This window comes from Tursiops truncatus, chromosome 6, assembly GCF_011762595.2.
Source record: "Tursiops truncatus isolate mTurTru1 chromosome 6, mTurTru1.mat.Y, whole genome shotgun sequence".
Classification (NCBI taxonomy): Eukaryota; Metazoa; Chordata; class Mammalia; order Artiodactyla; family Delphinidae; genus Tursiops; species Tursiops truncatus.
The window spans coordinates 78163483-78191057 of record NC_047039.1 but is presented as its reverse complement, the minus strand read 5'-3'; the positions used below and the strand labels follow the sequence as shown (position 1 = coordinate 78191057).

Below are 27575 nucleotides of genomic sequence, written 5' to 3'. Positions count from 1 at the left end.
CAGATACTACTCTGGGGTGTGTCCAACTCTTCCTGTCCAACTCTTGGGCATTAATAAAAATGCTAGCATATAAAAAATGTTGCTTCTGAATGGAAGCAGCTATGCCTCTGTCCCCATCACCTGAGACATCTAAGGTATTCACTAGTGTTTTCTGAGAATGAGACACAGCAAAACTCCTAAGTAAGGCTTGTGTGGAGGGACAAAATCACATCAGTGTCCTGTCAGGATTTTTCTTTATCGGGCAGTGATATGACCCATGGTGCATATGAATCAGTAATCATGAACAGTTTCCTGAAGAAATTCTACTATTACAGTAATTGTGGCACTGTAGCATTATCATGCAAGCGGGGTCCAGCTTTAGCAAGTTTTCTAGAAACAGACGAATCTGAATCCTTTACAGTTGTGTAGCCCTCCAGAGTCCACAGAGGCCTTTGATGTACTTCATCTCCCTTGTTTGCCGTTCACGATAAACCATGAGGCAGGAAGGGCAAAGCTGAAGGTCCATGCCCACATCATTAAAAGCAACAGTGGCCATCATCAAAAAATCTACAAACAGTAGATGCTGGAGAGGGTGTGGAGAAAAGGGAACCCTCTTGACTGTTGGTGGGAATGTAAATTGATACAGCCACTATGGAGGGCAGTATGGAGGTTCCTTAAAAAACTAAAAAGAGAACTACCATACGGCCCAGCAATCCCACTACTGGCCCAGCAATCCCACTACTGGGCATATACCCTGAGAAAACCATAATTCAAAAAGAGTCATGTACCACAATGTTCACTGCAGCACTATTTACAATAGCCAGGACATGGAAGCAACCTAAAGTGTCCATCGACAGATGAATGGATAAAGAAGATGTGGCACATATATACAATGGAATATTACTCATCCATAAAAAGAAACTAAATTGAGTTATCTGTAGTGAGGTGGATGGACCTAGAGACTATCATACAGAGTGAAGGAAGTCAGAAAGAGAAAAACAAATACCGTATGCTAACACATATATATGGAATCTAAAAACAAAAAAAAACTGGTTCTGAAGAACCTAGGGGCAGGACAGGAATAAAGATGCAGACATAGAGAATGGACTTGAGGACACGGGGAGAGGGAAGGGTAAGCTGGGACGGAGAGGGAAGGGTAAGCTGGGACGAAGTGAGAGAGCGGCATGGACATATATATACACTACCAAATGTAAAGTAGCTAGTGGGAAGCAGCCGCACAGGGAGATCAGCTCGGTGCTTTGTGTCCACCTACAGGAGAGGGATAAGGAAGGTGGGAGGGAGATGCAAGAGGGAGGGGATATGGGGATATATGTATACGTATAACTGATTCACTTTGTTATACAGCAGAAACTAACACACCATTGTAAAGCACTTATACTCCAATAAAGACGTTTAAAAAAAAAAAAAAAGACAGTGTGTGGACTTCCCTGGTGGTGTAGTGGTTAAGAATCCGCCTGCCAATGCAGGGGACACAGGTTCGATCCCTGGTCCGGGAAGATCCCACATGCCACGGAGCAACTAAGCCCGTGTGCAACAGCTACTGAGACTGTGCTCTAGAGCCCACGAGCCACAACTACTGAGCCCGCATGCCACAACTACTGAAGCCCGCGCGTCTAGAGCCCGTGCTCTGCAACAAGAGAAGCCACCGCAATGAGGGGCCTGCTCACTGCAACGAAGACCCAACGCAGCCAAAAATAAATAGATTAAATAAATAAATTAAAGAAAAAGGAAATGATCCATTAAAAAAAGAAAAACGATAGTGTGTTCATTACATGATAGTGCCCTTGTTTAGGAAGACGCTGATCCCACTGTCCTATCCACACAAGCACCCTCTGTCAGTGGGTACCAAATCAATAAATAAAGCAGTACTAAAAGTCTACTCTGCAGAAAGGCATAAGATTGTCATTTGACTCTACCTCGGCTCTGAGACAGAGGAGCAAGGGTGGGTAAGTTGCTATAGAGCAGTTTGCAGCATATGGTTTTAACAGTTTAGTGGGATGACAGCGGCTGTGGGTTATCTGTTAAGTAAATAGTATACTCGTTGGAGCTGGTGCCAGTGTTGCCAAATTTGGTGATTTTGTCTGGGGCCAAGAGGTCAGGCTAATGGGAGACTAAGCAGTGTTGCAGCAGTAGCTGCAGGAAGCAGGAGCTGGTTGTGTAGGAGATATGGTGTCCTATGCACCTCCTCTTCATCGCATTGGTAACCCTGGGGTTCTGGGGATGGCCGAACGAGCAACATCTGACACTGGACCTATAAGACTGAATGAAGTTTATTAATTACCTACATTCATAGTCCAGGGAAGGAGGACCCCAAGTACCACGCAGTGCCATACTGGGTCAGATTAACGGGAGACTGAGAACCTTTGCAGCAGCATAGAGGCCGGCAGCAGCTGCAGGAAGCCGGAGCTTGGTTTGGTAGGAATAACACCAGTAATAAAAGATTCAAGCCACTTTGTACGTATCTTGATCTACTGCTAAAAAGCTGATGCAAGATACTTTTTCACTGATTATTGTTAACCTGTCATTCAGTGCTCTTTAGTTGGAAAAGTCTTCTCATTCCTGTATTATGGAATTTACAAGTTCAGGAAAGATGTTGAAATGGCTCAAATTCATCCCGTCTTCACGGTGAGACTCTTCTTAAATTATATTAAATGTAAGGATCTATTTTGTATTTATTTTGTTCTGTAAAAAAGGACATTTAGGAAAAACATTCACTAATCCATTATTTTGCCAAATTATTTTCAGAATATTCTTCCTTATAGGTAGCAAAAAAACCCCTCATGCTAACAATTGGGTTTTCTTGGCCTTTTGTTTTTTAAATTGTGGTAAAATATACTCAGTATAAACTTTACTATTTTAACCACTTTTAAGAGTACTTGTCCCTGACATTAAGGACATTCACAGTGCTGTGCAACCGTCACCACCATCCATTTTCAGAACTTTTTCATCATTCCATACAGAAGCTTTGTACCCATTAAATAACTCCCTACACCTCTCTTTCCCAACTCCTAGTAAGGCTGGTTCTTGATTCAACTCTTAATAAGGTGGGTTCTTGATTGTGAATTAATCTTGTCTTTGAAACTAGGTTTTTAAGTGTCTTGAGAGCAGGCAGGTAACGTAACTCAAATGTTTTTGTACCTTTGACACTGTCCAGCTTAGGGAATGAGACTGGGAGGACTCCTTCTTTAACTCTTCAGTAAGTTATTTAAAAGAACAGAAGCTATGTCCTTTCCTTGTCACATTAATCACTGTTCTTTTCCTGAACTTCTTGATACTGACTACCTATTGCCTGTGGCATCAAAACCTTCACTGTCCAAGACTTAACAAGACAATGTGTGCACTGTCCTCTCGTGTGTTTTCTAGTTATCTTCCCAGTACAGGTGCTATAGTTCATGGAGTTCCTTTGTAGTAGGAGGAAGAGAGACAGTAGCCACTGTCTCTGTTTTAGGGCATGCAGTGTACATAAAGACTCAGTTATCTGGGGATAGATGCCAGACTATTATCTGAAAGAAGAAGGCTGAGCCAACAGGATAAAGAGAATAGAGCATGAAAGAGTATTTGCTTCCTGTGACTTGGCACCTTTAGGCTCAGGCTCTGCACTGTGTCACATGAGTTTCTCCTAGACAAATAAAGGTCTGTGATGCTATGCATGACGGGAAACAGGAGGGCTTTTTGATGCAGTCTACTGGTCTGGTTCTGTGCTCTGTGAGGCAGAGACGATAGGTCTAGAATTTGGAGGCATTAGGTTCTAAGACCCTGAAAGCCTAGGAAGCCTAGAAAGGGGGATGGCTAGTGAGGTTTAGATTATGTTGAGGCCTACCTTTATTCTGTGGGATGTTGCATATCCTCTTTACACTTATGGTTCCATCATCATTATCCCATTAATTATTTGGCAAGTGAGAAAGAATCACCAAGATTTAAGATTGGGACCTAACAGGAGCTGCTGCTGGTAGGGAAACACTATGACCACAACTGAACCAATTAAGCCTTGATCAAGGTTTTATCCCCTCACTGTCTCTTGTTACCCTTAACTCCTTACCCCTGTTTTTTTTTTTAATGGAATAAATTTCCTCACTGGATCCCAGAACAGCTTCATATTTGGGTGATTCCTCTGGTTGGTGGACATTTAGGGCCTTGGATGGCTAAGGTCCTTCGGCTACTGTACCACCGTTCCTCCCTTTCTCTTGTCTTATCCTGATCTCTCCACAGAACTTCTTCAGGGAATGGGGGTGGAGGTATGGAGTATGAAGAGCCTAAAAATGAATCAGAAATAAGAGAAAGGAAATGATGGTGTGAAAAAGGTAGAGTAGGAAAAAGAAAGGTAGGAGAATGTGTAAAATTGGAACACAGAAAAAGCTTGGGAAATATTTGCAGGTTTTGTCTCAGTTTAGACATGAAAAGAAGAGAGCACCCCAGCTTCACACTGTCTTTTGCCTTTAAGCATCACCGGAGAGTCAAACAAAGGGCTAAAGATAAAACATCAAGAGGTAACGTTACAGTCTCTGCTCTGACTTCTCTCCACTGTGGGTGAGGCTCCCATGAGCCCTGTCCCTCAATGACCCCTGGTGCCAGGCACCAGGTGCTCTAACCACTGAAGGCCCAATTTCCCCAAGTTGACAGATTCTCCCAGAAGACTTTTTTGGGTGGTAAATCAGAGCCTGGGAATGTTCCAGAATTCTCCACCTTACCCCTGGGAGTGAAGAGGAAGTAGGGGAGTGAGGAAGTAAGGACTCTGTCCTTAACTGTGTCATTTACTGGTTTTATGACCCAGTGGACGTCACTTCAGCTCTCAGTCTTGTTATCCATAAAATGGGCATGATGATGCTGTCTCACTCACAGTGTGGTTGTGAAGGTCAAAGGAGATTAGGTCCAGGAGAGCACATCATACCTGGTTAAGTTGTAGTCAGACGTGCCTCAGAGCACTGGCTATTGGGGTTTGCCGTCTCCTGTCATTCAAAGGTCTCCAGCTTCCTGTAGGATGTTCCCTGAATCCTCTCCCGTTCCATGTAACGCTGTCTCCTGGTTTCTCAGCTAGGAAACTTTCCCGGGAAGAAGCTGAGAAGCTGTGGGAGCTGCTGTCTGTCATGAGAAGGTGATCTCTTGCTCTTTGCAGTCTCCCAACTCCCAGCCTGGCCTGTGATCATTTCTCCGCTTGGCCTGTGGCAGGGTTGGGGAGGAGCATAATGGCTGGGACGTAGCCAGACACAGTGGAGCCTGGACACTGGTTGGGGGTTCCCAGAGGAGAGGGTGGGATCAGACGCCTCAGGAGACAGGAGTCCTGCAGTTCTGCTCTGGGCTAGGCTCACAAAGGTCCTGGAATTCAGGATTTGACTAGTGCAGGATTTAAAACTACATGGGTTTTCACTCAACCACAAGACAGGTTAGGAGGATCGATAATTAATTAAGTGCATAAATCAGTCATCATTTTCATATTCTCTTTACAGCTAGACCCTTTCAAGGGCAGACCCCTGGACCCTGCTGACATACCTCCTCTGGTTTTGTCTTCAGGGAGGCCAGTTCCTGGGACAGCCCTCAGGCAGGAGCTTGTCATATTGTCCCCCTCTTAAGATCTCTAGAGAATAGGGATTGTCTTCCAAGAGATGTTGTGTATGCCCTGTAATCCCCAGAATGCAGAGTTCCCACAAGGACCTCCGTAGCCCCAAACGAGGCTGACTCCAGGTTCTATCTGGTGATGTTCCTGGTGCTGCGCCATCAGCTAACCATTGGCTCCCCCATCTGCCTGGTTGCCTTCTCCTAGTTCAGCTACTCAGCACAGGCCAGCAGAGAACTCACCCACCTCCCAGGCTCTCAAGGCCCTGCGTTCCTTTCAGTTGTCTGAGACTTTGCCCAGGTTAGCTAGCCCTAACCTGCTGAATGTTTCTAGAGCATAGCCGTGGCAAAAACAACCTGGGGGTAGAACACAGAGCTTACAGGCCAATCTCCAGGCCACACCCTTGAAAAGAGGCAGATGTCATTCCATCAGTAACAAACGGTTGCCATGTTTCCCTTCCCAGCCAGGGTTGGCTTCCTCAGGAGGGGAGTGTGCGGCAGCTGCTGTGTGCAGATCCCTGCTGCCAAACCTGCAACGCTGTGGCTCTGGAGATTCAGCAGTTGCTATCGGGTGAGAACACCCTGACCACCACTACTTCTTTGGGGACATCGCAGGGCTTCTCTTGCCTAGAGGTTTTGTCCACGTCTAGTCTCTCTTTTGAGCAGAGTCAGGATTCCCTGCACTCCAAAGAGCTTTCGCTTCCATCAGCAACCCGCATAGTGTCACAACTAACAAGTCAGAAATCCTTAACCCAGTTAGTTGCCAGGTCAGCCACTAAGTCAACCACCAAGTCTGCCAGTGCAGTCAGCATCCACGAATACTGGGCAGACGACCAGCAGCTAAGGCAGGAATGTCAAGGGCCAGAGGTACCCTGGGATGTGGGAGCTCTGTCTTCTTCAAGCCTTGAAGAGCCTAGGATTCCTGTGAACCAGCAAGACAAGAAGAAGAGCAACTCTGAATGTGTTCCAGAGAAATAAGGCCAGCAGCCCTTGAATATCTGATTCCCTTTCTTTCCCTGAACCCAAAGCTCACAAACCTAAAATACCCCATGACCTTTCATTCCCTTCATCTCATGTTCCTGTGTCCCCAAATCCCTGATGTATCTTTAAGTATGTGTATATAAATGCATGCGTTTCTACACCTGAGGGCTCCCAAGATCTGTGGAAGATTCCTGTGGCAACTTATGTCACACGGCCCCCAAATTTTCCAAGCCTGGGGGAGAACACTACCATTTCTTTCATCATGAATGCTACCTCTAAGGCCTCTGTTGAAAAGATAGGCTTTTATCTCCCTGACCTGGGGTTCATGGGAGGTAAGCAAGTCCACCCAAACTTTCTGTTTTTCAAGGATACGCTATGGATCCAGTGCAGATGTCACTGCAAACAAATCCCAAACTCTGTGACTCTGGCTCTACCCTCTATCATCTTTTAGTTTATAAGTGTCTCTGTCCATTGCTTGGGGGTCATGCTGAGGCCTCAGTGTCCTGTCTGCAGCAGAACACAGCTGCCTTTCTATGGTTCCTCTTTTATGCACATTGAGTCCCTGGTCCACCCCTAGACATCTTGCCACAAAAGTGGAGCCTGGTTTCTTTTTCTTCAATGATTTGTTAATGTCCAAACTGTCTAAAATTTCCTCTTACCTCAGTTAGACCCACCTTCTTCCCACATACCTGAATTTGGGCTTCTTCATCTTTCTATCGACAAGCCTATGTCAATGTCCCATTTCTGACTCTGGCCAAGTGTGAAGCCTTGCAGTGGCACCTTCACTTCAAAGGCAGCTCCAGCTTCTGTGGGGCTTGCCAGCTGTTGCCCAGAGATCTCTGTAGATGCATAGAACCATACAGCATAAGCCCTGAGACATGCTGAAGCCTGTCTCCTGAGACTTAGGGGCCTACCTGTTTGGGGAAGCCCATTTCAGTCCTCAAGAGCAAGGTAGTATTTTCCTGGAGCATGCCCTGAGCTGGTGGAGTTCCACCTTCAGAAGTGGTTGATTTGGCTGTTTGATTTACTATTGCTGGGGTCTGCCCCAGAAGATCCAGCAGTCCATCCAGTTGCTTCTATCCCCTGCTGACCAGCAGCCCCTGCCCCAGTGCAGCACACTGACCAGGGTGAGTGTCCCCTAGCCTGCAGACCCAGAGGCCAGAGGGGATAGTGGCCTCTTCTGATCTATTGTGGCCAGTAGTGCCAGCCCACAGTTGCTTCCCAGGCCATGGTGATGTTGTAGAGCCATATTGGCTAAAAATATGAGAGGATCTGCTAGGGGGTTGTCCCTGCCCACATCTGCAGCGGTTGGGACTCAAATCACTGGGTCTGCAGAATTCCAGGGGCCCTGGCAGCAACTCGGCTCCCTTGCACCCCGGAAAGTAAGCCCTTAAGACATAGAGGCAGCCATCAGTCCCTACATGGACTAGGAAGTGACACCCTGAATACTGACAGGCCTTAACCGGCAGCAGTAAGCCTCACCAGACGCTGTTACTGATCACCTTGATTAGCACCTACCCAGGTGCCCTCCCAGGGAGGCTTTGAGAAACTGGAGACAAGTTTTGGCCTTCCTGTCAGAACTGTGGGCCCTTTGTACTGTGGCACTCTCCAAGGCCATGGCTCTGGCAATCACTAGCCAATCTCCAATCACAAAGATGGTGCCTGGGCCTGTTGGGGGCCCAACAGAGTCTCTGGCTCAATCTCATGTAAGCAGCAGTGTATAAATCCTGTGCAGTGCAGCAGAACCAAAAGCAAGCTAGTTCCAGAGCAGTCCTAATGGTTCTTCCCATGGGCCTCCAGGATCTCACAGCCCAGTGGGGACATAACAGAGGCCCAGGTGCTTGTGTTCAGCTGGAGGCCAGTGTGAACAACCCCTGCCTGGAAGATCCCTGAGCCCCAGGCCTCTGCAAAGGTGAGAATAACTCCCTGCACCAGCAGGGAGAACAGAGGACCCAGGGAAACTCAAAGCATCAGAGAATCACAGAGAAGGGGGTGCAGCGCCGAGGCTCTCTCCAACCAGAGAGAACATCTACCCTGCCAAGGTTCCAGTAGGGACACTTCTAAGTAGAACCCCCAGAGCCCCTGACTTCCCAAATGTATCTGCAGGATCTTTCTCAGGTAAAATTTTAGTTTGGCCAGGATGGTTGTGTTGAGTGAGTAGGGACTAGCAAGGATCTGTCTGGGTCTTTAGAGCCACCATCTCCATCCTGTCAGCTTAGTGCCCCCTGTCAGTACCTTCACCAGCTTCTCCCTTTACCTTGAGTTCCTAGAGCATCCTCCAGGATTCCTTGGGACAAAAGGACCAGATAAGAATAGTCTGTAAGGCTGTTAGGGCAAGTTGAATGACCTCACCCAAACAAGGATTCCTGAGGATGTCAGATCTGGAGTGTTCAGGGCTTAAAGGGCCAGATCTTACAGGACCAACTTGCTGGCCCACATTTTGCAAGTCCAGCATTTAAAGGAGCCACATTTTTCAGATCCAAGCTTTGCAGGGCCACACTTTGTAGGGCCAAGAGCAGGGTCTGGTAAAGACAGCCCATACTCACAAGAGCCCTACCCTTACAGAAGCTGCAGAAGCTGGACTGGGAAATAAGATGAAGCATTTTACACACTGGATTAACCCCAAGGTGAAAGGTCAAGGGCACAAGGAATCCATTCTCCTCTCTAAGGATGAGAAGGTGGCCAAAACCAAGACAGAAAATGTTGAGAAGAGACCACCTCCCACCAAATGCCCTGTGAAGGGAGCTCAGTCAGAGAAGGAGAAGGAAGACGTGGCCTTCTTTGATGTCCTCCAGTGCCTAGACAGTGAGTTCCAGCGACACTCCCTTCAGTCCAGCCAATCCTGGTTCCTGCGCCTTTCCTGCAACAGCTCCAAGCACTGTCCTCAGCTGACTTGTGCCACTCAGCCAGAAAATCCATCCCATGTCTCAACTCTCACCTCAGCAGAAGGCACCTGTCTATACAAGGAGAATACCCAGTCCAGGAAAAAGGAGTTCATAGGTTCCCAAACTTCTGCATCCTCCTGAAGAAGGCTGTCGTCATCATTTCCATTAATATGCAGGTGAGGCAGGGCCCTCTCCAAATATACTGTGTACCTCTAAGCAAAGAACCACCTGTTTGTGCCTCTTTGTTTTTAATGTGATATGTGACGGAGAGAGTAGAGGAGGTAGATTGTACTTCCCATATGGTATGGGAGCTTAAACCCATTTTACAAATGGGCCAGCGTTCCACACAACTCTTTCAGCTCCACCCTGGATTGTGGATAAAGGGACTTGAGCAGAGAAGGAAGACCCTCATCTAAGATGCATTGGAGGTAAAGATCAGGCTTGACTTCTGTCATGGCTTCCCGTGTTGTCTTTGGGCCCCAGAGGAGCAAAGTGTGCATGATGTAGTACAAGAAGTAGTAGCCAAGAATCCAGTGCACTTTTGGCCCACAGGCACAATTCATTGATAACTTTTATATATTCCCACAATCCGGAGGGAAGGTTTTTAGAGGAGTGTTAACAGTGCTTCATTCTTGAAGAGGTGCTTTGTGTTTATCAAAGGCACATAGCTAATAGGATCGATGTCAGAAGCAATTGATAGAATCTCCCCTCTCTGCACCCTGTTGTTATTGATTAGATTTTAAGGGGTAACCCATCTGGGAGCTTGCTGTAGCCCTGTTACCTGTTTGACCCCCCACTGCCTTTCAGCTGCATGGAATAAATGCCTCCTAGAATGAAAATCAGTTGATGATAATGTCTCCAAAGTGTCACAATAAAAATGACTTCGAGAGGCATCTTGCATTCAACAGTTAAAATGTTTGAGTACTTGCTGTGTGCCAGGAACTATGCCAGACACAGCAGTCACCTAGACACAGGCCTTGCCTCCATGCAGATCATTATCTTATGGGGTAGACAGTCTCATATGCCCAAATTGTCTAATCAAGAGTGTATATACTCGGATGTCCAGTATTTGTTTCAAAAGTGAACTGATTCCCCAGACCACCACCACCACCCAATCACACATACCAAACCTGCTCCCACATCAGTTAATGGCACCTTTCTCTTGCCAGTTGTTCAGACCAGAAATATTGGTGTCAGCCATGACTTTTGCTTCTAACAATCTGCTTCTGGTCTATTAGTAAATCCTGTTGTCTCTACCTTCAAAATTCAGAAAATGACCTTGTCTTACCTCCTCTGCTGCTACTAATACTACAATAGTTTCACAATCTCCTGCTTCTTCCTGAGACCATATCTCCAACAGTCTGTTCTCAACACAGAAGCCTTATAGTGTTCAGGGAGCGTCCTGGCTGGAGAGAGAGAGAAAGAGATGGAGGGATGGATGTATAATTGTGGGACCAGATAAGGTTACTAAAGGAATGAGTATCAGTGAAGGAGAGATCTAAGGACTTGGCTCTGGGACATTCCAACGTTAAGAAATTGGGAAGAAAAAGAGGAACAAGTAAGCAGAGGAGACTGAAAAGCAGGAGCCAGGGAGGAAGGAGGAAATCCAGAAAAGTGTGGCATACTGGCATATTGCAAGGAGAAAATGATCAATTGCATGAAAAGTTGTGAATTGGCCAAGTAAGATGAGGGTGTGGAGTTGACCACTAGATTTAGCAGCACAGAGATCACTCATGGCCTTGAGAAGAACAGACTCGCGTGTGATGGAGGTGAAGTGGAGTGGGTTCAAGAGAGAATGAGAGGAGAGCAATTGGTGATAGCAAGTGTGGTGATAGCAAGTGTAATCAATTCCTTCAAAGGAGGTTTATTTCACAGAGGTGCAGAAAAATGGGGCTAGAGCTGTAGGAGGAAGTGGAACCCAGAGAGGGTTTTTTTTTTTGTTTTTTTTTTTTTCTTTTAAAAGATGAGAGACATAAGATGTTGGATGTTGACAGAAATGATGCAGTCGAGGAGGGGTAAACTGATGATGCAGGGAGAACTGCTGGAGCCATGTAGTGGTGTAGAGGTGAGGGGATGGGAGTGAACGTCCAAGTTCATGAGATGGCCTTGGAAAAAGCACAGACACTTTGCTGGTGGTTAGTAGAAAGAAGGAAGCATTAATGAGGTAAGACTTTGTGTATTAGGAGAAGAAGGGTTTCGCTCACATGTAACAGAATTTGGGCAAAGACTCAAAAGGGTAAGTGAGGATCTGGGAAGGTACCATGGCTGTGGGGTGGAAGGAGTAGTATGGAGAACCAAAGCTGGAGGCAGAAGTAGAGGTAGATTCTGGAAGTTACCACGGCAAGTTTCTATTAGGGCCTAGGAGTTGGTGGCCAACTGAGGGCCCGTGTGGGTATAAAAGGGTGGTTGAATGTGCCCTTGGAACACTGGATCAGCAAGAGAGATCACAGAGAAACTCTAGATGCACAGAACATGAGGAAGAGGATGGGACTAGGGACACAGAAAGGGGGCAGGTGTGGCATCCTGGTGTTCAGACACCAGGCATGTTTGGGGGTGGGAGGAGAGAACTGGGACTCAGAAAGACAAAGAGGCTGCCCTGAGTGTTTGGGAGGGAACTCTGTTTTGGACACCTCATTCCTCTCAGAAGGTGGCACCTCTCCTCTGCATTCCCACCATCTGACCTACCACGGAGGAGAGAGTAAGGGCAGGAAGTGCTGTGGCTTCCTCATGGTGTGGTATGGGGGACTGTGAGATGCCCCCGCCTCACTGTTTCCTAAGGAAATCCAGGATGGCTCAACATACCATCAAACCAGGAGGCAGGGGCAGGAATCTCTTCCTCTGATAGGACTCAACACTTAGCAAAGTGTATCCACTGCTAGCAGGATGCAGAAAAGCCAGATGGGAAGAAGCATGAATGTGTCCCTCCTCTGAATGGTGATTCTTTTTTTTTTTTTTTTAACAATTTCTGTTTATTTATTTATTTTGGCTGCGTTGGGTCTTCGTTGCTGCATACGGGCTTTCTCTAGTTGCGTCGAGTGGGGCCTACTCTTCGTTGCAGTGCACAGGCTTCTCGTTGCGCTGGCTTCTCTTGTTGCAGAGCACGGGCTCTAGGCACATAAGCTCAGTAGTTGTGGCGCATGGGCTTAGTTGCTCCATGTCATGTGGGATCTTCCTGGATCAGGGCTTGAACCTGTGTCCCCTGCATTGGCGGGCGGATTCTTAACTACTACGCCACCAGGGAAGTCCCTGAATGGTGATTCTGTGCCTAAGGGTTGGGGGCCCAGCCCCTATTGTGGCCCCCAGGGTGAGGGACACAGGGCCCAGGCCGACTGAACCACACTCTTCGGTGTTTTCCTAAAACATCCCCAAAGATCATAGGAAGTCTTGTGACAGGCACATCCTCCCTGCCTGGTGGGAGTTGGGCTGAGAGCCATGCAGGAGGATGCCCAGGCGAAGGAATGTGACTCAGAAGGGTCACAGCAGCGTCAGGTGGGATGCCAAGGTTAATGTGCACACATCCTGGCTTAAGTGGACCAGCCTTCCCATGGTCCCTCACAGGCTCCCACGTGCCTCGGCAGATTCCTGTTACGGAAATTTCAGACAACTGACCATCAAGATTGCTTGTCTTTTGTACCTGCTCGCTCCACCCTAGCAGGAAGGTTGTTGCTGAGCTCAGGAGTGACTTGCTCAATCGTGTCATGCCAGCCTCTTGCCAGCAGGGGACTGGGACTCCCTGAGCATGAACTGAAATTCCCTGCCCTGCTCGAATTCCCAGCTTGCTGGAGACGCTCAGACTCAAGGGCTTAGTTAGTCTGTTGGTCCACTCAAATTCTAGTCCCTCTCCTCTGTGGGTCTTTTGAATAAAACATCCCCTGCCCCTAAATTCCCACATCCTCTGAATCATCCTCCTTCCACAGCCTCATCTCTATCCTTGACTAACTTTCCCATCGCCACCCTGTCCAGGCTGAATCCCTGGAAATATGTTAATAATATATGAACATAGTAGTGGAAAAAAGCAAGTTACAAAAATATCCATGTTATAGTCTCATATAAAAAATATTAACAGACTTAAAAAATTTTTTTTTACTGTGGTAAAAGTCACATAATGTAAAACATACTACTTTAACCATATTTAACTGTACAGTTCAGTGGCACTAAGTACATTGACATTGTTATGCAACTCTCACCATCATCCATTTCCTGAATTTTTCACCTTTCTAAACTGAAACTCTATCCCCATTAAACACTAACTCCCCATTCCCACTCCCCACCTCCACACCCCCAGCCCCTGGCATCTACCAATGTACTTTCTGACACTATGAATTTGACTATTCTAGGTACCTTGTATGAGTGGAATCAAACGGTATTTGTCTGCACCTAATGTAAAAAATATTAATAGACTTTTAGAGAGCGGTTTTAGGTTTGCAGAAATATTAGGCAGCATGTACAGAGTTCCCATATACTTCCTCATCCTTGGTCACATACACAGTTTTCCCTATTACTAACATCGTGCATTTAGTGTGGTACATTTGTTAAAACTGATAAGACAATACTGATAAATTATTATTAACATCCATAGCTTATGTTAGGGTTCACTATTTGTGTTATACATGGGTTTTATGACATATATCCACCATTACAGTATCAGAAGGGTTTCATTGCCCTAAAAATCCCCTTTGTTCCACCTATTCATCCCTTTCTCCCTTCCCCCAAAGCCCTGGCAACCATTGATCTTTTTCTTTTTAATTTTTATTTTATATTGGAGTATAGTTGACAATGTTGTGTTAGTTTCAGGTGTACAACAAAGTGATTCAGTTATACATGTATCTATTATTTTTCAAATTCTTCTCCCATTTAGGTTATTACGGAGTATTGAGCGGAGTTCCCTGTGCTATGCAGTAGGTCCTTGTTGGTTATCTATTTTAAATATAGCAGTATGTACCTGTCAATCCCAAACTCCCAATCTATCCCTTCCCCCACCCCGGTAACCATAAGTTTGTTTTCTAAGTCTGTGAGTCTGTTTCTGTTTTGTAAATACGTTCATTTGTGTAATTTTTAAGATTCCACATATAAGCGATATCATGTGATATTTGTTTTTCTCTGACTTACTTCACTTAGTATGATAATCTCCAGCTCCGTCCATGTTGCTGCAAACGGCATTGTTTCATTCTTTTCAATGGCTGAGTAATATTCCATTGTATGTATTGGATTGGCCAAAAAGTTCATTTGGGTTTTTCCGTATGATGTTACAGAAAAACCTGAACGAACTTTTTGGCCAACCCAATATGTACCACATCTTCTGTATCCCTTCATCTGTCGATGGATATTTAGGTTGCTTCCATGTCTTGGCTATTGTAAACAGCACTGCAGTGAACACTGGGGTGCATGTATCCTTTCAAATCTTGTTTTTCTCCGGATATATGCCCAGGAGTAGGATTGCTGGATGATATGGTAGCTCTATTTTTAGTCTCTTAAAGAACCTCCATACTGTTCTCCATAGTGACTGTACCAATTTACATTTCTACCAACAGTGTAGGAGGGTTCCCTTTTTCTCTACAGCCGCTCCAGCATTTATTGTTTGTAGGCTTTTTGATGATGGCCATTTTGACTGGTATAAGGTGGTATCTCATAGTTTTGATTTGCATTTCTCTAATAATTAGCGATGTTGAGCATCTTTTCATGTGCCTCTTGGCCATCTGTATATCTTCTTTGGAGAAATGTCTGTTGAGGTCTTCTACCCATTTTTTGATTGGGTTGTTTGTTTTTTTGCTATTGAGCTGCATGAGCTGTTTGTAAATTTTGGAGATTAATCCCTTGTTGGTCGTATCATTCGCAAATATTTTCCCCCGTTCTGTGGGTTGTCTTTTCGTTTTGTTTATGGTTTCTTTTGCTGTGCAAAAACTTTTGAGTTTAATGAGGTCCCATTTGTTAATATTTGCCCTTCTGTGTCTAGCTTATTTTGCTTAGCATAGTGCGTTCAGGGTTCATCCATGTTGTAGCAAGTATCAGAATTCAGTTACTTTTTAGGCTAAATAATAGTCTATTGTATGTATATATTGCATTTTGTTTATCTGTTTATCCATTGATGGACACTTGTGTTGGTTCCACCTTTTGGCTGTTGCAAAAAATGCTGCTGTTGAACATTGGTGACCAGGTGTCTGAGCCCGTTTTCAGTTCCTTTAGGTATATGCCTAGGAGTGGAATTGCTGGATCATATGTTAATTCTATGTTTAACTTTCAGAGGAACTGCTGCCAAATTATTTTCCACAGCAGCTGCACCATTTTACATTCCCACCTGCAGTACACAGGGGTTCCAGATTTTCCACATCCTCACCAACAGTTATTTTCTGTTTTTGTTTTTTTTTGATAGTAGCCATCATCATGGATTTGGAATGGTATCTCATTGTGGTTTGGATTTGCATTTCTGTAATGACTAATGATGTTGAGCATCTTTTCATGTGCTTAATATCTATTTGCATATCTTCTTTGGAGAATTTTCTGTTCAAGTCCATTGCCCATTTTTGAATTTTTGTTTGTTGACCACTGATATTTTTATTGTCTCCATAGTTTTGCCTTTTCCAGACATTATATAGTTGTAATCATAGTATGTAGCCTTTTCATTTTGCTTCTTTCACTTAGTGATATGTATTTCCTCCACGTCTTAAATGGCTTGATAACTCATTTCTTTTTAAGGCTGAGTAATGTTTCATTGTATAGATTTACCACAGTTTGATTAGCCATTCACCTATTGAAGGGTATATTGGTTGCTTCTAAGTTTGTATTGTAAAGCTGTTATAAATATTTGTGTGTAGGTTTTTGTATGCATGTAAGTTTTCAATTAATTTGGGTAAATAGCAAGAAACACAATTACTGGATCATATAGTAAGAGTACGTTTAGTTTTGCAGGAAACCACCAAACCGTCTTCCAAACTGGCAGTACCATTTTGCATTCCTACCAGCAATGAACGAGAGTTCCTGTTGCTCTACATCCTCACCAGCATTTGGTGTTGTCAGTGTTCTGGAATTTGGATATTCTAATAGGTGTATAGTGGTATCTTACAGCTGTTTTAATTTTCAGTTCTCTAATGACATATGATATTGAACATTTTTTGATATGCTTACTTGCCATCTGTATATCTTCTTTGGTGAGGTGTTCAGGTCTTGCCTGTTTTAAAATTGGGTTGTTCATTTTCTTTTTAAAATTTATTTATTTTTGGCTGTAGTGGGTCTTTGTTGCTGCACGTGGGCTTTCTCTAGTTGCAGTGAGCAGGGGCCACTCCTTGTTGCAGTGCGCAGGCTTCTCACTGTGGTGGCTTCTCTTGTTGCGGAGCACGGGCTTCAGGTGCATGGGCTTCAGTAGTTGCAGCATGCAGGCTCAGTAGTTGTGGCTTGTGGGCTCTAGAGCACAGGCTTAGCAGTTGTGGCACACCGGCTTAGTTGCTCCGCGGCATGTGGGATCGTCCCAGACCAGGGAAGTGTCCCCTGCATTGGCAGGCGGATTCTCAACCACTGCACCACCAGGGAAGCCTGGGTTGTTCATTTTCTTATTGTTGAGTTTTAAGAGTTCTTTGTGTATTTTGGATACCAGTCCTTTACCAGAATATGTGTTCTGCAAAGATTTTCTCCAACTGTGACCTGTATTTTCATTCTGTTAACAGTGTCTTCTGGAGAGCAAATATTTTTAATTTTAACGAAGTCTAACTTATTTATTTATTTATTTTTTCATGGATTGTGCTTTTGTTGGTGTATCTAAAAAGTCACTACCAAACCCAAAGTCATATAAATTTTCTCATAATCTCATTTTTGAAAGAATAAAATGTATATATGTTTTTCATCTTTTTAGTAATCTGTACTTTCTAATTTACCTACATTGCAAATTAATTATATACTTCCCAGGGTTGGCAACATAGTGGCTTCTTTTAGTTTTACATATAACATTCTGTGACTCAGAAAACACAGCTTTTATTGCTCTGGGTTCAGTTTCCCTGTCTATCAATGAGTACTGGAACAGAGAGTCACTGAGTTCCCTTTCTGTCATAAACATCTAGAATGATCATGTTTGTTTTCAAATTCTTTTAAACATCCACGGACCTAATTGCAGCATCTAGTCATGGGGTATCCAGCCATGGGGCAGGGAAGGAGTCTGTGTGTATGTGTAAACATTTTTTAGACTATTCACCTAGGAATTTCTTGAAGCGAGAGGCTGGGCCTGTAGTCTGCAGCAGACACTGCCCACATGCCTCATGCACACTGGCTTTGAAAGCCCCCAACTTACAGCAAGAGGAACAGGCACACCACACCAAGAAAGAGAATGCAAAACTAACACCCAGCCTTTCACTGCAAACCTTCCTCAAGATCAGTTACTATTTCCAAGGTCACAGTGTTTTCCTCAGAAACCTTCTGAGGTATATTTTTCACATTTTTTTGACTGCGACCCATAGTAAGAAATGTAGTTTATTGGGCTTCCCTGGTGGCGCAGTGGTTGAGAGTCCACCTGCCGATGCAGGGGACACGGGTTCGTGTCCAGGTCCGGGAAGATCCCACATGCCGTGGAGCGGCTGGACCCGTGAGCCATGGCCGCTGAGCCTGCGCGTCCGGAGCCTGTGCTCCACAACGGGAGAGGCCACGGCAGTGGGAGGCCCGCGTATCACAAAAAAAAAAAAAAGAAAAAAGAAAAGAAATGTAGTTTATGATGTGATCCTATACACACATAAACACATGTTCATAGATCTATAACTGACCCAAATTTTATGAAACAATCCTAATTTTACTACACATGATTCTCCCTATATTTTCTATCCTCTCTAACCTAGTTCATTAAAACAATCCTGATAGTGACTCTCTAAAATGATTTCATGACTTCCTCATGGGTCTGGACTTGCAATTTGAAAAACATAGCCTTAGGATCATTATATATGTTTGATTAGTGAACTACGCTTTTGTCTTTTGATTTAAACATGGTTATGTCTAAAAGACAAGGGCAACATTGTGGGGTATAAGGTAAGCTTTCCCCTTGACTGGAGTGATGCAAGAATAGAATTCTCAAGCTTGTCTTTATAGAGTCTGTGTGGTTGGAAGGTCTAGTAGATCTGAACTGATACTGATATACCTTTGACTGAAGAAAACTACTGTATACGAGAGGCTGATCCTGTGACCTGTGGACATATGTAAAGGAATACTTATTGGAGCATAGTTTATGGTAATTTAAAGGTAGAAACAACCTCAACAGGAATAGGAAGTGTAGAGCTAAGCTTATTATATGGTGAACTGGCTGGATCCTAGGCAAGTGGGAAGGGTATGTAAGAAACTCTAGGAAGAGAGGGGGAAATGAGTGGACTGAAAAAGCATATCCATTATAATATACATATTTATGTTTGGAAAACAAATATTAAAAAGCCATTACCTGCTTTTTTTTTTTTTTTTGTGGTAACAGACTACAAAACAGCAAAGGTTTACAGTATCTTCTTGGTATTCAGGGCTACATAGAAGGTACTAGCTCTCTAAATAGTTTGGGAAAGCCCCTTCCCAGAGTTATATCAAAAGCTTTAGGGAGCAGCCAAAAGATTTTTATGTTGAAAAACTGAGAAACACTGTTCAAAGACCTGGAATAAACATACTTGGAAAATTAATTTTTTAAGAATGATTCCTTAGAGGAAAATCAATAAAATATGCATTTTGTCCTTATTGACTTTTTCAGGCAAGACAGTAGGAGTTATTGAACAGCATCCAACTGATTAGGAGGGTTACTCTATAAGTGAACTGACTCATTAATAGTGTATCAGCAAACTAACCACAGGCACCCCCTAATACACCGCAGTCTTGCTACAACAGTTATTCTCTAAGGATAACAAGAATCACTATTAAGCTACTCAGTTGTTAATTGGTGGCTTCAGGAGTCTGTCTTTAGAGGAATTTCAGTGAACTAAAGCTGACATCCACTAGTAAAATAAACTACCCTCACACACACACACACACCCCTCAAAAAAAACACCCCAGCACTTTCCAGGCTTGACCACAGGCTCTAAGAATACTTCTGTTCCTTTTACTTAAGATGGCTCCATTTTCTTGGCCAATTTTTTTCCCCTCTAAAGGCATAAAATGTAAAATAGAACCTTAAAAAGAGTACATCAAAATCCAAATAAGAATCCCAAGTCATTTTAAATTGACGTGGCTTTGATTTTGAGAGTAAACTGTGAGGGCACAACAGAATTAGGCTTAATGAATAAGGCCAAAGACTTTATTGGTTAATGGAGGAGACAAACCTATGTACAAAAAACACCTTGATTAAAGCGTGTGTTCCCAGATATCAGTGCGCATGGAGTGTTTGAGAAATTGACAGAATCAGCTCTAATTTCCAGAGAAACAAGTGGTAGTGGTAACGGGTAAAAACAAGTGTCTGGGAAGTCCGAGCTAGTGTAATGAGGCACAAAAAGGAAATAAGAGGTATAAAGACTGGGAAAGAAGATATCAAACTGTCTTTGTTCACAGATGACATGGTTGTCTATGTAGAAAATCCAAAATGGTTGACAAACTGGAACCAATAAGTGATTATAGCAAGATAGCAGGATATAAGGTTAATATACTAAAGTTCATTGTTCTCCTGTATACCAATAATGAACAAGTGGAATTTGAAATTAAAAACTCATTCCCATTTACATTAGCACCTCCCCAAATTACTTAGATATAAATCTAACAGAATATGTATAAGATATATATGAGGAAAACGACAAAACTCTGATGAACGATACCAAAGAAAAACCAAATAAATGGAGAGCTATTCCATATTCAAGGAAAGGAAGACTCAATATTATCCAGATGTCAGTTCTTGCCAGTTCTATAGATTCAATGCAGTCCCGATCAAAATCCCAGCAAGTTATTTGGTAGAGATGAACAAACTGATTCTAAAGTTTATATGGAGAAACAGAAGACCTAGAATAGCTAACTCAATTTTTTTTTTTTTTTAATTTTTATTTATTTATGGCTGTGTTGGGTCTTCATTTCTATGCGAGGGCTTTCTCTAGTTGCAGCGAGCGGGGGCCACTCTTCATCGCGGTGCGCAGGCCTCTCACTATCGCGGCCTCTCTAGTTGCCGAGCACAGGCTCCAGACGCACAGGCTCAGTAGTTGTGGCTCACGGGCCTAGTTGCTCTGCGGCATGTGGGATCTTCCCAGACCAGGGCTCGAACCTGTGTCCCCTGCATTAGCAGGCAGATTCTCAACCACTGCGCCACCAGGGAAGCCCGCTAACTCAATTTTGAAGAACAAAGTCCGAGAGGCAAAAAGTGGGACAAAAGGTATAATAGGACCATCTATCTGGCTGTTATGACCTATAGGAAATTAGATGACTGGCTGTCTAGATGTGTTTGTAAGGTAGTAATATATATGTGGCAACTTGGGCTGTGTGTCTATGTGTGTAAAAAACATGTATTCTCTGCAGGAAACTTGCTTATTTATAAGGGCAAATTGCGGGGTAGGGGGCGGTACTCTGCAGCAGGAAAGGGAAAGAGGGAAATAGAATGCAGTTTAGGAACAGCGCTCTGTAAGAAAAAATTGCTGAGAAAGTCTGAGGAGCAGCCTCCTAAGCAACCAAAGGTGTCTCATCCTATGTTAAATGCAGTTGTAAAAGATGAGCTTTTGCTTACATTTGATTCTTGGCATGAGAGTGACAACTGTTTGGAAAAGACTCAAAGGTAAGTAACAGTGATCTCCTGAAACATGAGAAGGCTTCATTAGGCAAAAACAAAGCAAACGAAACCTCTGAAGGGGAAGATGGGTGGAAGCAACCGAAGAGTGTTCCAAAGGTGGGAAAAGAAGCCCTAACTTTTCATTGAGGTCAGGAGGGAGGAAAACAGATCTAGACAGCTCTCACTGCCTTCTACAGAGCACGTGTTCTGTATACCTTTGTTGAATGAATGCTGCATCAATGACTTGGCAACAGAAAAGTTTGAGATCATGGCATCAGTACCTTTTCTTTTCCTCAAAAATGGGCCAGAAAGACTGATCAGACCAAGTCTTCAAAACTCACTTCTAGAAAGTACACAGTCACCAGCTCATCACAGCCACTTTGCTTCCCCAGAGGTAGAGCCTGAATGGTGAGTCAGGCTAGCAGAGAAGAGGCAACACATACAGTAGCTACAGGTGATTTCTCTCACCACAGGGGAGAGCTACAGAATTCTGGAATTTAGCCAGTTTCCACAAACCACAATGATAAGAAAAGACCAAAATTACCAAAGTCAGAAGTTTCCTGCATTTATCCTAAGTTCTGGGGCATCGTGGCCTGGCCCCCAGGAGGGCAGCTTCCCTAAAGGCATGTGCAGGAAGCTTAAAAAATGCATCTCCTCTGTCCTGGGTTTGAGCTGGGGAAATTTAGCATGAGCAGCGTCTGCACATAAGGGTGAAAAATTTCAAGGTGGTTGATAATTGGCTCCTGGAAGCATGTGCCTGAAAGATTGTGTGAGAGCCTCAGGGAAAGCCACATACCTAACACAGAGAGTGGAAAACCAGCAGAACTAGGATCTGTAAGAAATGCAGAATGCACATACCAACACCACTGCACATCTGGGTGTTATCAACCCAGAGGAGACTCTAAGCAAAACGAAAGGAACAAAAGTCTTTTTAACCCCTCGATGAGACTCCAGCTCTTTGAGGAAATCCAAGCCGTAAGTGATGTGCCTGTTCTCTAGTGACTGTTGTTTTAGGAATCGAGTGCCTCACCACAGTGCTTTTGGAGCCTATTTCTAGCCAGAGTCATTTGGCAGTAGCCTATGTGCTGCTTTTAGTTTCCACCTCTGTAGGTACAGTGTCTCTCCATTCACTCCTGTTTATATAGTCCAGCAGAGCTGGCTTCAGTCAGCCCAGGAAAACATGGCCACCCTAAATTAACTGAATTGTTTTGGGGTTTCCAAGGACTGAAACTGAGTCTTCCTGGACTCAGCTCAAGAGAATGAGGCGTAAGGGAGGTGCTGCTGTTGTTTAATATTAACCGAAATTTCCCAAAGCCCTAATAAACATGAGGACAAAATTATGGCATGATCTTTAGCCCCTGGAGGCCTGGGAGGAGCTTCATGAAAAGCTGTAGGGCTGGCTTCCCACAAAAGCAGAGTAACAGTTAAGGAACATCACACTATCGGTGACTGACTGCTATGATTGCACTTAGCAAGCAGAACTTCTCAGCAAGATGGAGAGACACTCCTTGTTCTCTGGTCTGGTCCCCTGAAGCACAGATTCAGCCCCATTTAAGGCACTCATTACACCCCATTTATCACCATTCACTAGTTTGTTAGTTCTACAGATACTTGCTGAGTGCAGACTAGTATGTGACAGGCACAGATCAGCCTCTTAATAAATGTTGGTAAAAGGAATAAATGGAACCTCACTCAGCCTGTAGAATGCAGTGTTGAGTATGTGTGTGTAGGGGGCATTAGTGGAGGATTTTTTTTTAAAAGGTATTGTTGCATAAGTTAAATCTTAAAAGTCAATTAAGAGTTCCTACAATGTATAAAGGAAGAGTTATTCCAGAAGGAGGTAAAAGCACAGACAAAGGCAGGCACATAGATCTACAGAGACCCTATTGTGACTCAGAATGAAACCAGACTGAGTGCAGGGTAGGAATAGGCAAGGAAACCTCGTTCCACATAGAATTATCAGTCCAAAGAATTGATTGGAAATAATATGCTTAAAGTGAGTAGAAGGAAATATGTCCTTGGATTTCAGGAATTAAAAATAAACTGACCCGGACCTCACGAAGGACGGCAGGAGCGCCACAGGTATGGCGTCGCTGGCGCCGTCCTGGAGCCGTCTGGACCGAAGGCAAGAGCGCAACGTGCGCGAGCTCGTCCGCCTTGTGGCCGGCGTCCAGGACGAGGTGGACCCCAACTTCCAGCTCGCCTTGCACTTCGGCTGGTCCAACTTCAGATTTCATCATTTCTTAGATGTCAACAGCCACAAAATAGGAAAGACAATAGAAAGGATTTATGAAAAATTCATCATTCATTCTGATCTCAGCAAAGCTGCTAGTTGGAAGAGATTAACTGAGGAATTTCTAAATGCATCACTTCCAAGCATAAAGGAAATCAAGTACTGTACACTGACTAGAACCAGAATCTCCTGGAAATTGACTTGTGTTGCCATCCAATCCAATGTGTCTAAAGCTTGTGATGAAAGAAGTATGTTCTTGTTTAATCATCATAGCCCCAACCTACTATGGAAATTGAGATCAGAGATTGGCAGAAATAATAGCACTGTCTTGCTATCCTTAAACCTTTAAATGACTTCTCTGCACTTGGCAATAATAATTATCCATATATTGCTCACTAGATGCCAGGTGCTGTTCTAAGGACTTCCATATTCCATCACAGGTCCCCAAGACCACCCTTAGGCTCAGTGGTTCACTGGAAGGATTCACAGAACTCCAAAAAAGAAAAAAATGCTATCCTTACTGTTATGGTTTATTACAGTGAAAGGATACAGATTTTAAATGAGCAAAGGGAAAAGGCATGGGGTGAAGTCCAGGAGAAACCATGCACAAGCTTCCAGATGTCCCTTCCCAGCGAAGTTGCATGGGGATGCACTTAACTCTCCCAGTGACAAAATGTTGCAAACCAGGGAAACTCGCCTGAGTCTTGGTGTCCAGGGTTTTCTTGGGGGTCAGTCACATGGATATGCAGTGTCCATGTGGCTGCTCTTAGCTACTCAATGTCCAGCACTCCCAGAGGTCAAAGCAAGGACTTCAGGCCTACAGAATCATTCACTGTAAGTCACATTGTTAGCATAAACTGGTCAGGCTGATACAGTGTGGCCCAAAGAATGGCATACAAATATGCTGTACTAGCAGGATATTCCAAGGGCTCAGAGGATATCTCAGGAGCCAGTCAAGGGCCAGTCCTGAAGATCTTTGAGATGTTCAGCGTTTGGGCAACCCAGGCCTCCTGAGTTAACCCTTTAGTGCATACATATATTAACTTAATCTTCACAATAACCTCTGTGGAGTATTCTGTTACTGATAGACTTTCCCTTTGTCTGCACTGAGTTGGTGGCCTAAGAAAGAAAGCTTTAGGTAATTTTTAAAACTGTCCATAAATTCAAGGAAGGGCTATAAAGGTATTTCTGGAAGAGAGAACTGCAGTGCTATGAACCCATGCCCTGAGGATTAGAAATACACTTCTGTGTATTGTTCCTGCAAGGATCATTTTGAAAGAGAAGGAGGCAAATCTTTTTTTATATCTCTTCTTGATTCATTTTGTATAGCTTTCTGGGTAGACTATAGAATTTAATAATTTAGGCACTATGACACCATAATATTAATAATAAACATAATGGCAAGCATTTTTAGAGCATTTACTACATGCCAGGCACTGTTAGTCCAATAAAGACCATCTTCAGTACATACTGTTACTATCATTTTGCCAGGCAAATGCCCTCTCAGTTTCATCTGTACCAATGAAAATACCTATGTGGTGCAGAATAATTAAATGAAAGTGACTTTTGATTCCTACTTTGACCTTTTTGTTGCCATCTTTGGTTATTTTTCTGTACACCCCCAGTCATAGGGCTCACTGAACACAGTGGAACCACATACCCTAGTTCTTCTATGGCACATCCTACGTCCTGTACCTGCCCTTCCCCTTGTGCCTGAGGAATCTCATCATTTAATATTAAATTCAAATCTTGTCTATACATACTATGCATTTAACTTGTTTATTATATTTGTTATTGTTTATTTCCTATCTCTCCTTTAGCACAGGAGTTTTACAGGTGTAGGCTTTGCTCCTGATCTGTTCTCAGGCACCTAGAACAGAGTAGACAATAGATATTTGTTGAGGAAATAAATCTGTGTATTCCTTTCTGCCTTGCTGTCCCTCTCTGTGCTTGGCTTCTGCCCCACTTACACAGGCAAAGTTGGTTGGTTGCCCTTTTCTCCTTTGCTGTGGCGTCCTCGACACATCTGTTGTAGTACAGCAATAACTTCACATTTTTTTCAGCTTTATTGATATATAACTTACCATAAGATTCCTCCATTCTGAATGTACAGTTCACTGATCTTTAGTAGATATATAGTTACGCAACCACAGTCCAGTTTTAAAACATTTCTGTCACCCCAGAAGTTCTCCTCAAGCCCAGTTTTTTTGTTCCCACCCCAACCCCAGACAGCTACTGATCTACTTACTGTATGTATAAATTTGCCTTTCTGGACATTTCATATAAATGAGATTATACAATAAAAATAAATAAATAAATAAGCGGACCCAGAGAACTGCATTTTCTGAGGCCAGTGTGGTGGGCAGCCTCTGAGATGACTCCCATTGAGCTCTGCCTCCTGATTCTCATGGCATTGTATAACCTCCTCCTCTGCAGTACCTTGCTTTTGGCCAATAGATTATGGCAACACTGAGGGGTATCACCTTCCATGATTAGGTTACTTCTATCTTGTTAGCCAACTCTCTGTTGCCTTCTTGGTGTGCATGCTTTTATGAAGTAAGCTGACATGTTGGAGAGGCCCACATGGCAAGGCACTGAGGGTGGCTTGTGACAAACAACCAGTGAGGAAAAGAAGCTCCTAGTCCAGAAGAGTCTGAGGAACTGAATTATGCCAACAACCACTGAGTGAACTTGGAAGCAGATCCCCACTTGAAACTTTGGATGAGATTGCAGAACCTGGGCTGACACTTTGATTTTGGCCATGAGGCAGAAGATCCAGGTAAGCTGTGTCTGGATTCTTGACCCACAGATACACTGAGATGATAAATATGTATTATTGTAACTGGCTAAGTTTTGGGTTAATTTGTTATGAAGCAATTTAATAGAGACAGGAAGTGGGGAAGCTCTGATAAATTCCAGGGCTCTTGATGTATGCACTGCAGTTATGGCAAAGGCCTTGGACACAGCATTCCTGTGCCTTACCAATTCTGTGGTGAAGTGTGTTAAAATTTTTTCCTCTTTTTAAAATTGGGTTGTTTGCTTTCTTATTGTTGAGTCTTGAGAGTTCTTTATATATTCTGGATATGAGTCATTTCCCAGATATATGATATGCAAATATTTTTCTCCCACTATATAACTTACATTCTCATTCTCTTAACATTATCTTTCAGAGGGCAGCCATTTTAAATTTTTGATGAAGTACAATTTATTATCCATTTTGTCTTGTATGGGTCATACTTTTGGAGTTATGTCTAAGAAATCTTTGCTTAACTCATGTTCATGGGTTTTCTTATATAAATTTTATACTTTTAGGCTTTGCATTCAATCTATGATCCACTTTTTTTTTTTTTTTTGCGGTACGCAGGCCTCTCACTGTTGTGGCCTCTCGCGTTGCGGAGCACAGGCTCCGGACGCGCAGGCTCAGCGGCCATGGCTCACGGGCCCAGCCGCTCCGCGGCATGTGGGATCTTCCCAGACTAGGGCACGAATCCGTGTCCCCTGCATAGGCAGGCGGACTCTCAACCACTGCGCCACCAGGGAAGCCCTATGATCCATTTTGAATACGTTTTTGTATATATTGTGAAGTGAGGATTGAAATTCATTTTCTTGGATATTGATAACCAATTATTCCAGCACCATTTGTTGAAAAGACTTTTCTCCTTTGTTGAAAATCATCTGTCTGTATGTGAGTTAGTCTATGTTTAGATTCTCTATTCTGTTCCATTGATCCGTTTGTCTATATTTATGCCAATACCACACTGTCTTGATTGCTGTAGCTTTATAATAGGTGACTTAGTATATAACACTTAGTATTAATCCTCAAACTTTGTTCTTTTGTAAAGTTGTTTTGACTATTCTGAGTTCTGTGTATTTCCACATGAATTTTAGAATGAGCTTGTCAATTTCTCAAAAAATTGCTGGGATTTTTATTGGGACTGACTTTTATATCTAAATCAATTAGAGAGAGGTGACATCATAATAATATTGAGTCTTCTGACTCATGGACAAGTTGTATCTATTTTTTGAGTTCTTTAATTTCTCTCAGCAGTGTTTTAAAGATGCAGTGCATTGTTCTTACATTTTTGCTAGATTTATCCCTATTTCATGTCTTTATGATATTTTCAATGGTATTGATTTTTTCAAATTTCAACTTCTATCTGTTCATTACCAGTATACAGAAATACAGTTGTATCTGTATATCAGCTTTATATCGTACAACCTTGCTAAATTCACTTATAGTTCT

The 27575-nt window shown here is 43.5% G+C and overlaps 2 protein-coding genes across 3 annotated transcripts in view; both read left to right on the top strand.

The window, feature by feature from the left end:
- The window catches only part of LOC101334385 (protein SPATA31F1-like), a 115156-nt gene that overhangs the window by 75150 nt on the left and 12431 nt on the right, over positions 1-27575 (top strand). Inside the window, exon 5 of one of the 2 annotated variants that reach the window (XM_073806243.1) lies at positions 23129-26111. The exons of the other annotated variant lie outside the window; for it this stretch is intronic. Coding sequence (XP_073662344.1) covers positions 26094-26111 — 18 coding nt within the window. The 5' untranslated portion in view covers positions 23129-26093. The remainder of the gene's footprint in view (positions 1-23128; positions 26112-27575) is intronic. 2 annotated transcript variants of the gene reach the window in all.
- SPATA31F3 (SPATA31 subfamily F member 3) lies at positions 1439-13447 on the top strand. Its single transcript, XM_033858214.2, has 6 exons — positions 1439-3945; positions 4302-4306; positions 4442-4487; positions 5032-5092; positions 6015-6121; positions 9097-13447. The coding sequence occupies exons 1-6, from the start codon at positions 3807-3809 to the stop codon at positions 9555-9557; spliced, it is 819 nt and encodes a 272-aa protein (XP_033714105.1). The 5' UTR covers positions 1439-3806; the 3' UTR covers positions 9558-13447.

Excerpts from the sequence above, each read along its gene's own strand:
- SPATA31F3 (XM_033858214.2), top strand. The coding sequence starts at position 3,807 with ATGTTGAGGCCTACCTTTATTCTGTGGGATGTTGCATATCCTCTTTAC. Across the intron at positions 4,488-5,031 it reads TAAAGATAAAACATCAAGAG|CTAGGAAACTTTCCCGGGAA; the intron begins GTAACGTTACAG and ends CTGGTTTCTCAG. Across the intron at positions 5,093-6,014 it reads CTGCTGTCTGTCATGAGAAG|CCAGGGTTGGCTTCCTCAGG; the intron begins GTGATCTCTTGC and ends TTCCCTTCCCAG.